General features: G+C 42.9%; 1 protein-coding gene across 1 annotated transcript; it reads left to right on the top strand.

Moving 5' to 3' along the window:
- Nucleotides 1–15302: 15302 nt before the first annotated feature.
- LOC132889919 (putative nuclease HARBI1) lies at nt 15303–16439 on the top strand. Its single transcript, XM_060926733.1, has one exon. The coding sequence runs from the start codon at nt 15303–15305 to the stop codon at nt 16437–16439; it is 1137 nt and encodes a 378-aa protein (XP_060782716.1).
- Nucleotides 16440–17406: the final 967 nt, after the last annotated feature.

Below are 17406 nucleotides of genomic sequence, written 5' to 3'. Positions count from 1 at the left end.
TCTCAAAATCCAGTGAATGTGGATAGAATAAAACAGTTATTCCACTCAATCTCGTCATCCATGGCTTATAGCTAACTCTGCGATATGCGCCTTGTTGGCTATCAGCTCATGTACCACTCGATTTCATGGAATATCTGTTAAATATATTTCCTCTAACTGGGAATAAACACCTTGAGAGTTGAATTGCCTGCCATGTTCTTACCACAAGAAATCTCCGTGTTTAACTCTGTGATATGGGTTGCGTATACCTTTCATCCAGGTGCAACATGTGACCATGGATTTTGATGGGAGGGTGACATTAATAGTGACATCACCTCAAACCAGAGCTAACACACTTGAATTATGCTGTAGGCTACTGTCTAGTGAATTTTTTGAGTAACTCTGTAATTGGCAGCATACTGTCTAGCAGTTTTCAGCAAAATTTCCACCCAATCTACCTCTCAAAAATCACTCAAATAGTATTTGTTTTTCACTTGAATTTTGTTGGTTGCTATATCATGTCAATGGTGGGAAAAGATCTGACATGTATCTTGGATATATATGGGTAGTTCTTCAGTAACAGAATTACATTCAGTTGCAGTACTCAAGATAATGGTATTTAATAAAAAAAATTCACACTGTATGAGGTACCTTTTGACCCTAAAAAAGCATAGAAAAATTGGCCATGTTTAAGTCTGAACACAAAATCTTTTATGAGGAAAGAAAAGTTAGCAAGGGAATTATGTCAGAAAAAAGCTGAACTTTCATTTCTTAAAATTCAAACCAAGATTTCTCTGAAGTGACATTGCTATAATTGGGGTGATGATTTTTAAATGAACGTAATTCAATGTTCTGTCAATCCAATGTACATGTACAAAGTCAAAGTTCTAACAATAAAAATGGTTCAAGTCCAAAAAGCCTGAACAACAAACCAACTTATATATGAGCTATATCCAGGTTCACAGTTCAAGTTCAAAGTTACTTTTGGTCGTAGTTAATTATTACATTGCAGTTGTTCAAAAGAAAAGGGCTTTGCTGAGTGAAGTCCATGAGTAAAGTCCTCTTGTAAAAGTTTCTGTCACTTTTCCTCACCTCCAGGTAGAACTTTGACAATATTTCCACTATTGCTCTCTTTTCCAGCTTTTTGGTGTCCATTGGTATGTTTTTCTCTTGTAGATATGTGTGAAGAATATCCAGTGAAGTTTTGGTAGCCTTTCAGGTGTTTAGCGCGTCTTTCTCTTTCAAAACTCTCTTTCAAAATATATCTTCCACTTTTAATGAAGCAAACCTCGCAGCCATGTTTGTGTACAAACTGTCACAGTCACTTGCTACCGCAGAAGTTTTACGTCTCTGACGTATGTCTTTTCCATTTTTTCAATGTCTGTTGGTATGTTTTTCTCTTGTAAATATGTGTGAAGAATATATAATGAAGTTTCGGTCGCCTTTCAGGTGTTTAGCACATCTTTAGTTTCAGTTTTCAGTTAATTTATTGAGTGCTTAAAGCCTAGCACTGGATTAGCCTCGTCTTCTCTCTTTCCTGGCCGACAAAGAAATGATTGTGCACATGCACAGCAGAAAAGTTTTGTCATTGGATCTTCATATGAGCTCTAAAGTGTGATGTCATGTTGCCTTGACAACATGCAATATTATAACAATATCGCATGCTCATTCTCCATTGGGGAAAGTGGCGTAATAGATGGAGGATAAGCGATATGATAACAATATTGCATGCCATCAATAAACCCACTAGAAGGGAAGTAGAATACATGTTTTTATTCCATGGAAAAAGTGGCCTGCATGTATAATAATTCCTGATATTTCACTCAACTTATCAACAAGTCACTCTAGACATTTTATAACTATACCAAAGGTTTTATGTGGCCTTTTGAAAACATTGTCACTTGGTGCTTTGCATATAGTGCATTTGTAATTTGTGTGAAATCACTGAAAATGTATAATGAGGTCTAATATCTCATTTAAGAAAAACTATTACCATTCTTTACATTCCCATGGACCACTGCACAACTCTACATGTCTTTATTTGCACATAATTTTCAAATATGTATGTTTGTGCTGCTATGATTAAACAGAGAAGAGTGGAGAGCTGAGCAAACTGACACCCACACAACTCTCCTTGAACAAAACTAGGCCTTGAGGCAGTCATTTGATGAGACATCCAGGGGGAAATTATTTCAATGATGAGGATTTTCAAGCTTATGTACTGTGTAATCTGCTGTCATGGCTAACAGCTAATCTACCCAGGAACCTATTTTCACATAGTTTTCAAACTGAAGTGAAAACACTTTGGGGAAAGTCTGTGAGCCTTGACTCCCTGCTGTTATTTCCACATCTTACTTCCACGATTTTAAAGTCTGCAGTTTAATCAGTTAAAAATCAATGAAATCAACATATATTTTTCCTTGGGGATGAACTGCTGGAGCACAAAGATTGTAGACTGTAAGTAAACATTTTATCTAAGCTTTCACCTTTAGCTAAATCAACTCAATCCATGCACAACAACTCTGTTATATAACACATTTTCATGTGTTTTTAATTTGTGGTGTAACGTAAATATTTCAAATCGGATCTAGGTGTTATTGGATGGACAGGAGGTTTTATGATCAGATTTATGGCATGCAGGTATTATTTTTATAGCCTGGACTTTCCTCCTGGTCTTGTTTTAAGATAGGATGCACAAGATAAAACCTCTGAGGAATGATAATCCACAGAGAAATCCCTCAGATCTGAACTTGCTAAGGGTTTTGGCATTCATTTTTGACATGACATTGACATGACATTTTTGACAACTAAGTTGCCCTCTTCGGCTTCTTCTTCTGCCAATCATAAACACCAGAAGATCCTCAAAGGCCAGCCAATTGAAAATGTTCTTGTAGGCTTATAAATGCAGAGTTAAACATACAGTACATGTCTAACCTGGTTTGTGTATATTTCTTGTTTTGGATGTGTTTGTTGGTTAGTTTTTAAAATATGTTTGTTTAATTTATAGGAATTTGAACAGATTTACACTCTCAGAAAATAAAGTACATTATTGTACCTTTAGGGGTATGAAGGTTTGTCACTGGAGCAGTACCATCTAAGGTATTTATTTGTACCCTTTATGTACTGCTTAGGAACATATATGCATGGGCGCCGCCGGGGGGGAATGGTTAGAACAATTCTAGGGGCCCAGCACTGCCATGGGGCCCTTTAAGGGGCTGATAATATGCTTTTGACGATTTTAATAAGACTTTTGAAATAACAACAATGCAATATTCCATCTGGTAAAATGAGCTAATTGAACAAGGTTGTCTATTTCTTGAGTTCTTCAACATATTGTCATTTAACCCTCCCCCTTTTGTGAAATGGTACGGTCCAGTTCTGGTAGAAGCGCGATTGCTGTGTCGCGGTGCAGCAGCCAGCCAGCAGAGGAGTGCGTACAGTCTATGATCGCTAAATATGAAGAGTGGCTGTCAAAAACGTAAAGAAAGGCAGCTGAAAGCTGAGAGGGACCGGAGAGGCAGGCAACTGGTCACTCAGTTTTTCCCAAAGAAAGGTAGCTATCGCGGCGGCACGGTGGTGTAGTGGTTAGTGCTGTCGCCTCACAGCAAGAAGGTCCTGGGTTCGAGCCCCGGGGCCGGCGAGGGCCTTTCTGTGTGGAGTTTGCATGTTCTCCCTGTGTCTGCGTGGGTTTCCTCCAGGTGCTCCGGTTTCCCTCACAGTCCAAAGACATGCAGGTTAGGTTAACTGGTGACTCTAAATTGACCGTAGGTGTGAATGTGAGTGTGAATGGTTGTCTGTGTCTATGTGTCAGCCCTGTGATGACCTGGCGACTTGTCCAGGGTGTACCCCGCCTTTCACCCGTAGCCAGCTGGGATAGGCTCCAGCTTGCCTGCGACCCTGTAGAAGGATAAAGCGGCTAGAGATAATGAGATGAGATGAGGTAGCTATCGCTCACATGTGTGTTCAAAATATTAGCGAATGGTAAATGAACAGTATGAACATGGTTGGATTAGCCTATCAAGAGAACACTTTTACAGTTTGTACAGTGACATTTTTTCCATTTTAATAACTGAACTGACTTGTGTGATAAACAAGATGAAATATTACGTTATGCTGGTGCTGATAACTAGTGCTAATAACCAGTTTCATAACTAATGGGGTGCCCTAAATATGCCCAGATTCAGCCTCAGGGGGACCTCCACCCTACCAAACCACTGAACCCCCCTTTGGAGAAGGAGGTAAGCAGCAATACAACCCATACATGCTTTAGGATTGAAGTTTTTAATGAGCGAGCGCCATATACAGTTTGGTAGATTAAAGTGTTGCTAATGTAACAGACGTTGCGTAGTGTTGTTCACCAGTCTTTTTATTCTGAAGAAATGAGACACAAATACACTGCTGAGGACGGGCTGCAAACGTCCAGTGGCACTGGCGCTTACATTTCCAAAACGAACTGAACGAGGCCAGCGCCTCGTTCCCATAACTACCTGCGCTCTTAAAGGGCCAGCGCAGAATTTCCCCACCACTACACACAATGGCAAGTGGAAAAAAATAATCCCGTTACACTAATAACGGACACCAGTCAAGTGTTTGACATGGTTACGTGTGTGGAATGTTCACACGTTCTAAACCATTGGTTTCAACCATTGGTTAATACATAAAATGTAATAAAGTCACAAACTCAAGGTCCATGGGCTATCAAAAGTCAAATAATGACAATAGTGCAATTGTGACGAGGGTGGGCAAAGTTGGGGGGCCCAAAATTCTAATCTTTCATGGGGCCCAAAATTTCTGGCGGCGCCCCTGCATATATGTACCTTTTTGGCCCTAAAAAGGGACACATAGTTACCTTGAGGTCCAATAATAAGCCCTACATTAGTGTAGACTGTACCTTGGGGTACAGAAATGGACTCCTACTGTATCCCTATTTCTGACAGTATATAGTTAATTCTGCAATGTCTAGATTTTATTCTATAATTGTACATTTTCTTAAATATCTTGTTGAATCTTTTACGTACACACATTGAGATTTTGAATATGTTTTATATCAACAACAATCATCATTGTCATTTACATGAAATATTAAAGATCAGATAAAGAATAAAACAATCCATAATTATAAACAATGCATATAAGGATAAAACGATAAGAACCTGAAAATAAAAGAACAAATTCACAATGAAGATTTTATACAACAGCAGGACAAGAGTTAATATATAATGTTGGAGCCAAATTTAGTTTCCTTAGTTTAGACTCTTACTTTGGTTAAGATTTGCTGGCCTTGGGCCATGGACTTTTATTTTGACATAGCCTTTGGTCACCTGACCAGGTAAAAATGGCTGCCTCCCACTTGGTAGTCAGTCTCAGTTAGACAAAGGAAGATGTTGTAGTGATATATATATATATTTTTTTTTTTTTACCGCTTTAAGCCTGTATCTTTTGGGATTTAGAAACATTGAACTTGGAAAACAAATACTATAGTTTTACTTCTTTGAACCATTATATTTGGATTACCTAGCCTTATTTGGAATTACAAACAATTTGGATTTACTTCACTGCGTGCCACCTGCTTGCCATTGTCCCCTTCTCCTTGCCCGCCCGCCATTGCCTCTCTCCCTCTGCCTGCTTGCTACCTGCTTACCTCCATCTTGAACATCGTCCACCATCTTGAACAAGGTATAAACAACAGCTGAACACAGTGTTTTAAGATAAGCATGTGACAACAACTATACAACATCTACCCCTTTGAATTTGAACTGAATTGAAACTGACACTCACAAACAGTAAAAAACTTTTCATGAAGTGCTTAAAACATGGAAACTCAACTTGAAATGGGATTTGTTTGACAATGGAATTTGGATTTGTTTGGACTGTGTATAGCATGCACTTTGGATATACTGGATTTTGGAACACATCCTTGAATTTAAACTGAATTTCTGTGTTGACGTCACTTTATTTAAAATAAGCTCTTTTGGTGAAATTGCTTGAAGATGTCTCAATCCGAGTCACCTGAAGTTGAAGTTGCTGATTCACCAACAGAGGACGCTAATGCTCAACTCATGGCTCAATCCAAGTCGCCTGAACTTGAAGTTGCTGATTTTCCTACAGACGATGCTAATGTGCAAATCATGGCTGAAAAGCAGTTGAGTCCGCGCATTGCAACCCGAAAGGGAAAACTGAGTTTTTGTACACGGAAACAAAATGATTTAAAGGAATTTATGGACAAAGGCAGTGTTGCTAATATGGAAAAAGGCATTCAAGATCTTATTGATGCATTGAATGAATTTGGCAAAGCTCATTTGCTTGTGCAAGACATGTTGACTGGGAATGAAAGGCAAGATGACCATGTCAAATGGTATGAACCAAAAAGGAAGTCCTTATTATCTTTTCTTGAAAATGTGCAGACATTTAAAGGTAGTCTTTCTCAGCCATTACCTGTTATTACCCCTTTGGACAGTGTTTCCAATACATCTAGAAAGTCAAGGAGTTCTGGGAGTTCTTCCAAATCTAGTGCATCATCACTGTCATCAGCACGTGCAAAGGCTGAAGCAGAAAAGGCAGCTCTTCTTGAACGTGCTGCTGGACTTAAGAAGAAGCACGCTCTTGAGCTGTAAAGGATGCAACTGCAAAGTGAAATAGAGCAGAGTGCCCTGGAAACTGATATTGCTACAGCAAATGCAAAGGTGAAAGTTCTGGAGAGTTATGAAAAACAAATGGAAACAAAAGCAGGCTCTGTTGGTCGATCAGAACCCATGGATGCCATGAATTTGTATACCTGGAGGCACAAGGAAAAAATGTAAAGGAAACTTATTTGGATCCGGAGACTTCAATTGAATATGCAAATATACAAACGGTCCCCAAGACTCCTCTGCAGATGCTTACAGCACAAAGACAAACCCAACTCTCCTTTCAAACACCTTCTAATCAGTCTCAGCCTACAGCTGCTACCTCCACTCCCATCATGGTAGCAGCTACCTCTGCTCCCCCTGCGGCAGTAGCCACCCCTGCCCTCATGACTGCAGCAGCTAATCCAACCACACACTCTGCACAGCCAAATATGAATAGCGGTTTAAGTGACATTGCAAGCCTCTTTATTCAGCAACAGGGGCTATCTTTGCTTCCCACTAGGGATATACCTGTTTTTGATGGGGAACCTTTGAACCTTCGGCCTTTTATGCAGACATTCATGCATGGAATTGAAAATAAGGCCATAAGTAATCAAGACCGCTTATATTACTTGGAGCAATACACTTCCGGCCAATTGAAGGAACTAGTGAGAAGCTGTTTGCATATGAGTGCAGATGATGGATATGCAGAGGCTAAACGATTGCTGGAGTACCATTTTGGTGACAAGATAAAGCTCACTAATGCATACATGGAGAAAGCCTTGAGCTGGAGTAACATTAAGGCAGAAGATGGAAAAGCATTGTCCAGTTATGCACTCTTCCTTCGAGCATGCTGCAACCTGTCTCGAAGTCTGCAAGATATGGAGGAGCTTAGTCTACCCTCCAACCTGAGGTTTCTTGTTTCAAAGCTTCCTCTTAAGCTGAGGGAAAGATGGCGGTCAATTGCATTTGACATCCTGGAACAAAGACAAAGAAAAGCTAATTTCTCTGACCTTGTTACCTTCATTGAGAAGCAAGCTAGGATCATGCAAGATCCCGTCTTTGATGACATTCAACAGCCACTTCCCACAAAGAAGCTCTTGCAGCCCAAACCTACATCAGATTCCAAGCTTTCATTTAAAGACAAAAGTAGTTTTGTAACTGCTGTGACAAATGCATCTGCCCCTCCCAAGAGTGATGTCCCCAAGCAACAATCTGCTAACAGCAAATCTCATGTTGCAAGCTCTTGTGCAATTTGTAACGGAACACACGTCTTGACTTCATGTGAAGAGTTGCTTTCTAAGACGCATGAAGAACGTGTTGAAATGTTGAAGAAGAAAGGTGTCTGTTTTGGCTGCTTGGTAAAGGGCCATATGAGCAAAGATTGTAAACGGTGCCTTACTTGTACTGTGTGTTCTAAAAAACATCTAGACATCCTGCATATTCAGAAGACAGATGATGGAGTCACAGACCACAAAGGGAACTCCAGTGGATCTGGAAGGTCAATAAATGGTGGATTGGTCTCACTGGAAAAGGAAGGCACTGGATCTAGTGACGATCATTGCACACTGGCTATCGTACCTGTTCAAGTGAAGCTGAGTAACTCCAATCATGTTGTCCAGACATATGCATTCCTTGATCCAGGAAGTTCCGCCACATTTTGCACTGAGAGTCTCCAAAGACGACTGAATGCAAGAGGAAGACATCATAGGATCCTTTTGCGAACCATGGGTCAAGAGAAACCCACTGACAGCATCGTCATAAGTGGCTTAGAAGTAAGCAGTTTGGAAGGGGGAAACTTCTATGGATTGCCTGATGTTTACACACAGAAAGAAATTCCAGTCAGCAAAGACCATATCCCAAGGCAGAAGAATTTGGAGAAATGGCCACACTTGAAAGATGTATTTCTGCCAAGCATTGATGCTGACATTGATCTTTTGATTGGTACTAATGTGCCCAAACTCATGGAGCCATGGAGGGTGATAAATAGCAATGGCAATGGGCCTTTTGCAACCAAAACCCTGCTGGGCTGGGTTGTCAGTGGTCTCCTCCATGATGAGCACACGTCTCAATAAGCAAGGTAAACCATATGTTTACAGCCATCGGATTTCTGTGGAAACTGTACGTGACCTTCTGGTTCAGCAATTCAACCATGACTTTCCTGAGAGTGCATATGAGAAGGAAGAAATGTCTCAAGAGGATCTGAGATTTCTGGAAATAATGAACACCTCCATAAAACTACAAGATGGACACTATCAGTTGCCGCTGCCATTTAAAGGGGATCCCAAAATGCCCAACAATTGGCTGATGGCAGAGCAAAGGGCAGAGTCTTTGAAGCGGAAGTTTGGGAGGAACACTATCTTCAAAGAAGAATACACACTGTTCATGAACACCATGTTGAAATGTGGACATGCTGAACTTGTGCCCAAAGAGGAAGTGGCATTACAGAATGGCAAAGGCTGGTACATACCCCACCATGGAGTACGTCACCCCAAAAAAGGAAGCTTGTGAGTGGTTTTTGACTGCTCCGCATCTTACCAAGGAACATCTCTCAGTAGTGAACTCCTGAAGGGCCCAAATCTCACAAACTCCTTGATTGGCGTCCTGCTACGTTTCTGTCATGGGAATGTGGCCATACTGGCGGATGTGGAGATGATGTATTATCAGGTGAAGATACCTCCAGAGCATGTTGACTTTTTGTGCTTCTTGTGGTGGGAAGATGGCAACACATCTCAGCCTCTCATGGAATACAGGATGACCGTTCACATCTTTGGAGCAACATCATCAGCCAGTTGTGCCAGTTATGCCTTGAGGAGGACTGCTGAGGACCACAAAAACAGCTTTTCAGCTGATGCAGTGAACACAGTCCTCAACAACTTTTTTTGTTGATGATTTGTTGAAGTCCGTGGATACAGAGACTGATGCCATTCACCTGTACAAGGAATTGAAGGCTCTTTGTGTGGCAGGAGGTTTCAATCTCACCAAGTGGTCCAGTAACAGCCGAGCTGTCCTGGCCCACATTCCTGAATGTGAAATGGCTAAGGGAGTGAAGGACTTGGACCTAGACTTGGAAGACCTGCCACTGGAAAGGGCCCTTGGTGTGCACTGGTGTGCAGAAGATGATGTCTTCAAGTTCCATGTGGCTCTCAAAGAACAACCATGCACCAGGCGAGGCATTCTATCTATGGTCAGTTCAATGTATGACCCGCTAGGATTTCTTGCCCCAGTGACCTTTCCAGCAAAACATCTGCTACAGGAACTTTGCAGGCTTAACCTTACCTGGGACGAAGACATACCCAATACTTATGCACAATCCTGGAAACATTGGCTGCAGGGCCTTGAGACTCTCACAGACTTTAACATCACCCGCGGTTTCAAACCAAAGAAGTTTGGAAGGGCTGAACGTACACAATTACACCACTTCTGCGATGCAAGTGAAGTCGGATATGGCATGGTGACCTACTTGAGATTAGTCAATAGTCAGGAGCAGGTGCATGTGAAGTTTGTGATGGGGAAATCAAGAGTGGCACCATTGAAGTTGATGACAATCCTACATCTTGAGCTGACCGCTGCAGTACTGACAGTTCGTATAGACCGGATGCTCATAGATGAGTTGAAACTGGACCTGGAACCATCCATGTTTTGGACAGACAGTACAACTGTCTTGAAGTACATAAGGAGTGACAGCAGACGATTTCACACCTTTGTTGCAAATCGTGTGAACGCAATCGGGGGTATGTCTGATGTATCACAGTGGAAACACACATTCCTGGAAAACTGAATCCTGCAGACTATGCGTCACACGGATTAAATGCTGCAGAGTTTCTGAAAAGCAACAACTGGATCAATGGCCCTAAGTTTCTGAAAGCCTTGCCCAAAAACTGGCCCAACTCACCTGTCGACCTTGCTATTCCTCCAGATGACTCAGAGTTCAGGAGAGAAGTTCTTGAAGTCCATGCCACTGTTGCCAGTTGCCATGATTCCACTAGTGTGTTTATTGAATTACTTTTCAACCTGGAATAAGCTCAGAAGAGCCGTTGCCTGGGTCCTAAAGCTGAAGAGTTTGCTTACCCAACGTGTTCTCAAAAGAAAGGGGGCCTTAAAGGCAGTCAAGGCTGGCCCCATGGCACTCTCTGTTCAAGACCTAGAAGATGCAGAAGAAGCCATTGTAAAGTTCTGCCAAAATCAAGGATTTTCGCATGAGATGGCAAGCCTGCGCAATGGAAGGAATGTCAACCGGAAAAGCTCCATCTTCATACTGGACCCAGTCCTTGACCATGGCATATTTGGTGGCCACCTGAGTAGGATGGCTATGCCAGAGGAGCAGAAACATCCAGCTATTTTGCCTAAGAGGCATCACGTTTCAGAGCTTCTGCTTTGACACATCCATCAGTAGGTTGGGCATTGCGGCAGAAATCGCATCTTGGCAAGCTTAAGGCAAAAATATTGGATTCCTTGTGCAAATTCTCTTGCGAGGAAAACTGTGAACAATTGTGACCCCTGCAGGCGGAACTATGCATGTGCAGGTGAATAAAAGATGGCCGATCTGCCAATTGATCGTTTGACTCCTGACCTCCCTCCATTCTCACATGTTGGAGTGGATTACTTTGGACCAATAGAGGTGAAAAGAGGGTGTGGCATAACAAAGCGATATGGTGTGCTATTTACTTGCCTCACTACTAGAGCATTTGGAAGTAGCACACTCGATGGATACAGACTCCTGCGTGAATGCGTTCAGACGATTCATATCCAGAAGAGGCCAAGTAAGAGAATTAAGGTCAGACAATGGAACTAATTTGATCTCTGCTGAAAAGGAGCTATGGGACGCACTGAAACGTTGGAACATGGATCAAATTGAGCGCAGTCTCGTCCAGAAAGGTGTCAAGTGGACGTTCAATCCTCCAGCCGGTGCCCACTATGGAGGCATCTGGGAGTGCATAATAAGAATGGTTGGTTAAAAGGATATTATCCTCAATCACAAACCAGCAGTCTTTGGATGATGAAGGTCTAGTCACAGTGATGTGCGAAGTTGAATCCATCCTAAACAGCCGTCCTTTGACAACCGTTTCCAATGACCCCAATGACTTGGAACCACTGACACCTAACCACCTACTGTAGCTTAAGGTCCAGCCCGTGTTTCCACCAGGAATGTTCAAACAGGAAGATGTATACGCCAGAAGGCGGTGACGGCAAATACAGTATATTGCAGATCTTTTCTGGACACGGTGGATATAGGAATATGTTCCACTCATGCAAGAACGATCCAAATGGTCCCGCATCAGGCCCAATTTCTGTGTGGGAGACATAGTAGTCGTAGCTGGTTCTACAGCACCGCGAGGCTCATGGGTGATCGTAAGAGTAATTGAAGCCATAGCAGATTCTAAGGGCCTCGTTCGTTCTGTGAAATTGCAAACTAAAACCAACCAGATCCTAAGGCCCATCAGCAAGATCTACCTGTTGGTGAAGGCCGACAGTCAACATTGAACAAAGACTCTTGACATGCGCACGTGCTTCCCTTTGCACTACATTCATAACACTGATACTTGCACACATTTATAGTATAATTGGAATTAAAACTTAGAACTAGAGTTTAGAAATTGAATTTATTGTTTATTGAAAATTGGCTCCATGTAAATATGTTTTGTTATAGCCACGCATGGTAGCTATAAGGGGCCGGACATGTTGGAGCCAAATTTAGTTTCCTTAGTTTAGACTCTTACTTTGGTTAAGATTTGCTGGCCTTGGGCCATGGACTTTTATTTTGACATAGCCTTTGGTCACCTGACCAAGTAAAAATGGCTGCCTCCCACTTGGTAGTCAGCCTCAGTTATGCCGCTTTTCCACTACCAACGCGGCTGAGTTGGGCTGAGCCGTGCCGTGCTGAGTGGGGCTGTTGGAGTTGCATTTCGACTACAACCGCGCTGAACCGTGCTGGCTGGAAGTGGGTGGACACATTGGGTGGAGTTAGCGAAAGTGGGTGGACGTCACGTGATGTCATTAGGCGGCGCAAACAGTGACATCAGTGACCTTTTAAGCGGTAGTCTCACAACCCGGATAGTAAACAATAAACATGGAGTCGTTAGTGTTGCTGGTCTTGGTGCTGTGGCTTGTTGTCACCGACAACGCCAACAGATACTGGCAAGAGCGTATAGATGAGGCGAGGCGCATAAGGCTTCAGAAATTCTCGTAATTTGTAATTCTTCTTCTTCCAGGTTTACGGTGTTTACAGATCCCAGCGTGCTCACGGGGCGTGTGTGGGCATGTGAGGACACTCCTCCTCACCAATCAGTGCACAGGGGAGTGTCTCCTCACGCCCCTAGCCCCACTCGGCTCGGTTTGGCTCGCTTCAGCCCCACTCCAAAACCGTGCGAGTTTTGGGTGCTGGGTAGGGCTGAAGCTAACTGAGTCGTGCTGCTCTGAGGTAGTCGAAACGCGAGCCGTGTCGGGCTGAAGTGAGCTGAAATAGGGTAGTGGAAAAGGGCCATTAGACAAAGGAAGATGTTGTAGTGATATATTTTTTTACCGCTTTAAGCCTGTATCTTTTGGGATTTAGAAACATTGAACTTGGAAAACAAATACTATAGTTTTACTTCTTTGAACCCTCTATTTTGAGCCATTATATTTGGATTACCTAGCCTTATTTGGAATTACAAACAATTTGGATTTACTTCACTGCGTGCCACCTGCTTGCCTGCCTGCCATTGTCCCCTTCTCCTTGCTTGCTTGCCTGCCATTGCCTCTCTCCCTCTGCCTGCTTGCTACTTAACTGCTTGCGACCTGCTTACCTGTTTGCCTCCATCTTGAACATCTTCCACCATCTTGAACAAGGTATGAACAACAGCTGAACACAGTGTTTTAAGATAAGCGTGTGACAACAACTATACAACATCTACCCCTTTGAATTTGAACTGAATTGAAACTGACACTCACATACAGTATAACATTCATAAAATAATTCATGCTAAATAAAACAATCAAAAGGTATTAACTAAAATTTCAGAGAATTTATCCCAGTCACACATGGTATATTTAATGACAGGAACTATGACTAAACCAGGTTAAACAGTCAGGTCTTTAATCTGGATTTAATAAAAATTAAGAAGTTGTGTTCTTAAGATCCTCTGGAACAGTACAGTACTCCAATGTTTACAGCCAGTATAACACCAGCTGAACTGCAACTGATCCTGTGAATTAATAATAAACCTGCCTCAGCTGAACAAAGTACTTGAGACAGATTATTTCAGAAGATCAGTAACAAATACCAAAGCGAAACTATTTAGTGCTTTATAAGTCATAAGCAATACTTTGTAGTCTTAACAGGAAGGCATGGTAAGCTGAATAAAAGTAGAGTAATATGATTCCTCTTCTCTTTTTTATTATTATTATTATTATCATTATTATTATACAGTACTGTGCAAAAGTCTTAGGCACGTGTAAAGAAATGCTGTTGACCAAAAATGGCTTAAAAATAATGAAATGTTTCAAAAAAAAAAAAACGGAAGTAAGCCATAATACATGTGTAGCAAGTGTTCTAGGTGGGTGGAGCACAGAAGCACGGCAGGCCAGAACTGAGTTCTCAAAGACTCTTATTGTAGCTTTTCAGCTTTGAACTACACATATACACACGCACACAAGTATCCAGGTTGGGGAGAAGCTCCCTTCCTCCGCTCTCCCTCTCTTATAGGGCGCGGTCACTGGGGAAGACACACAAACACAGGTTAATTCCCGTCAGGTGCAGTGATTCCGCCACTTATCTTCCCTGACTTCGCCCTCCATTCACAGACCACCGCTTAACCACGCCCCCGCTGCCACATACCCCCCCCGCAGCCGACTCCCCCCCCCCCCCCCCCTTGACAGGAGAGGAAGTCCGCCACAACCATCTGCGCCCCTGGCCTGTGGACCACCTCGAATTTAAGGCCCGGTCCCACTGCACTTACGGATGCAAAGAGGATGTAAAACGTAAAAAAATCTTTGCCATCCGTTGGAAAACGCTATGCATCCGTTGTGTACTCATTGCATACGTGCTTCATACGCTCTATCCATCGAGCATCCGTCCACTGTGATTTCATCTGCGCAAAAAGTTTTGAGCTGCACAAAACTTTTAGAACGGATGAACTTTCCGCCGTGTACGATGTAAATCCGCGACATATACGAGCAACAAACGTTCTATGTCCATTATCATCCGTTAAACGTCTGCTGTATCCTCTCTGCATCCTCTGGGCATCCTCGCAACTCCCATCCGCTGCAGCTGAAAATGGAAAGAGGGAGGAAAGATAAGGTACATGAAACGTCTATTCATTGTTAGTAGCACGGAAATAGAAAGGATGTAAGCGTATGCATCTCGTATATAAAGTATTCAAAACGGACAAAGCGTTTATATCTGGGATGTATCTCGTATATTTAGGATGTCTGGAGTATGTCTAGAGTATGTAGAAGGACACCTAGCGGACAATCGATATTTTGTATAAAAAGGGGGAGAAAATCATCTGGATCTCAGTATGAGTCGAACAGCCATGGTGTACAGATCTCATCACCCTTGGTCTTGGTCTTCAACATCATCAGTTGTTCTCCACCATGGATGATCAAAGAGTCCATATGTTAGCTGCACTCATTCAACAGCAGAACCACAACTTGTTCAAACTGTATCAAGTTTTAGACAGAAGGAGAAGAAGGAGACGTCCAAGAGCTGTGTGGGTCTGAGGATGGATCGTGAGAAGAATGGAGTTTGGACTGTATGACCAGTTGATGGTGGAGCTGAGGAATGAAGACCCTCGTGCATTCCATCACTTCATGAGGATGCCACCAGCCATGTTTGATGAACTTGTAGAGCGTCTGAGACCCAGGTTGACCAAGGCTAGCACCAACTTCCGTCCCAACCTGGACCCTGGACTGAAGGTGGCACTGACTCTGCGGCACCTGGCCTCTGGAACCACATATAGAAACATGCAGTATGCATGGAGGGTGCCACACAACAGCATCAGCAAAGTCGTCAGAGAAGTGGTACAGGCCATCGTTGAAGAATACGTGGACGAACTCCTCAGGTGCCCCACCACTGAACAAGGCTGGAGACAACTTGCAGAGGATTGGTATCAGAGGTGGAACTTTCCCCACATCATTGGAGCCATAGATGGGAAGCACGTGGCCTGCAAAGCTCCAGCCAACTCAGGGTCCACTTATTACAACTACAAGGGCTTCTTCAGTATCATCCTCTTTGCCATGGTTGATGCTGACTACAAGTTCATCTACATCAATACTTCAGGCAACGGGTCAGCTTCAGATGCCCAGATATACAACGCAAGTGACCTCAAGGATGGGCTGGAACGCAACCTCATCATGGGTTTTCCAGGTCCAGACCCCCTTCCCAATGACACACAAGATGTGCCCTACTTCATCGTTGGTGATGATGCGTTCTCCCTCAGAACCTACCTCATGAAACCGTACAGTTCAAGATACCTCACCTGTGAAGAGAGAATCTTCAACTACAGGCTGTCCAGGGCAAGACGGGTGGTGGAGAACGCCTTCGGCATCCTGGCCAACAGGTTTCAGATACTTCTCACCACCATGCAGCATGACCCAGAGACTGTGAGGAGCATCATGGAAGCTTGCTGCATCCTGCACAATCTCATGCACACCCGCTACCCAGTGTTGCAGAACAGACTTGTCGACCGTCAACAAGGGAATGGGGAAATGAAGCCTGGTGAATGGAGGCAAGGATGTAACCTGATGGACACTGTGGGTGTACAAGGCCCCAACAGAGCTTCACGTGAAGGGAAGAAGCAGCGCAACCTCCTGAGACACTGGTGCAACTCCCCAGCTGGATCAGTTGAGTGGCAAGACAGGAAGATGGATGATTAGAATGGATGCTTATTTGAGACTGTTGCATAAAACTAATGAGACTGTGCTATAAGAACACTGCATTACTATGTTGTTGTGTACTTGTAGCTGTTTATTGTTATTAAATTATGTTATGGGGTCCTACAATGGATAGGGCATTAATAAACAGCTTTGTTTCATTTAAAATGTGTTGATTACTGAATAAATTGTTATTGATAATAAAGATTCATATGTGTGGCAGCTGGGATGGTGGACCATACAGTCCCAGTATGGTTGCACTGCAAGCGTAAGTCCGGAGGTTTCCCTATCTCACAAATTTCCCCAAGTCTAAAAGTTCTTTTCCCCAGATAATAATAAAAGTATAACATCCCTTGTGTAAATGGCCCTTTTTGCCCATCAGTAAAAAATAAAGACCAACTGTGGCCAACTGATCCCAGACCAGACTACGTTGGTGGACCATAGCATGCTGTTATGGTTGCACTGTTAGTCACAACTCCCTGTGCTCAGTTATTCACAGATAGTGCAAGACTCAATTATTTTAATAAATAAGGTAACAGAAAAGCCATTACAATCTTTGGCTACATAACTGTAACAAAACAATTTTATAAGTAAACAATGCTGTTTATTATGCCCTAACCATTGTATTCCCTACCAAAGAATACATTAATACATTTATAATTAATAAACAGCTACAATTAATGCAAAACATTAGAGCTAGCATCAAGCTCACAAGTGTTCACAATCACAGCTCAATCTCTCAAACTATTCACAATGACAACCCTACATCAGTCTCTGTAAGTGTTCACCACTCAGTTTGTTGAAGTGCCACTCTGAGTCATATGCATGGTCTCAGCTGTGAGGCGTAAGGCAGCGACCACTTATGGAGCTGTGTCATCTTGGGCTGTGGCTGGAGTGCTGGTCTGACGTGACATTGGGGTGCATGGCCTCGAGGGTACAGCAGGTGGTGGTGTGGTCAGGACGCCAAGAT

Source organism: Neoarius graeffei, chromosome 8, assembly GCF_027579695.1.
Source record: "Neoarius graeffei isolate fNeoGra1 chromosome 8, fNeoGra1.pri, whole genome shotgun sequence".
In the NCBI taxonomy this organism is placed as follows: domain Eukaryota; kingdom Metazoa; phylum Chordata; class Actinopteri; order Siluriformes; family Ariidae; genus Neoarius; species Neoarius graeffei.
This window is presented reverse-complemented; position numbering and strand designations above follow the sequence as displayed.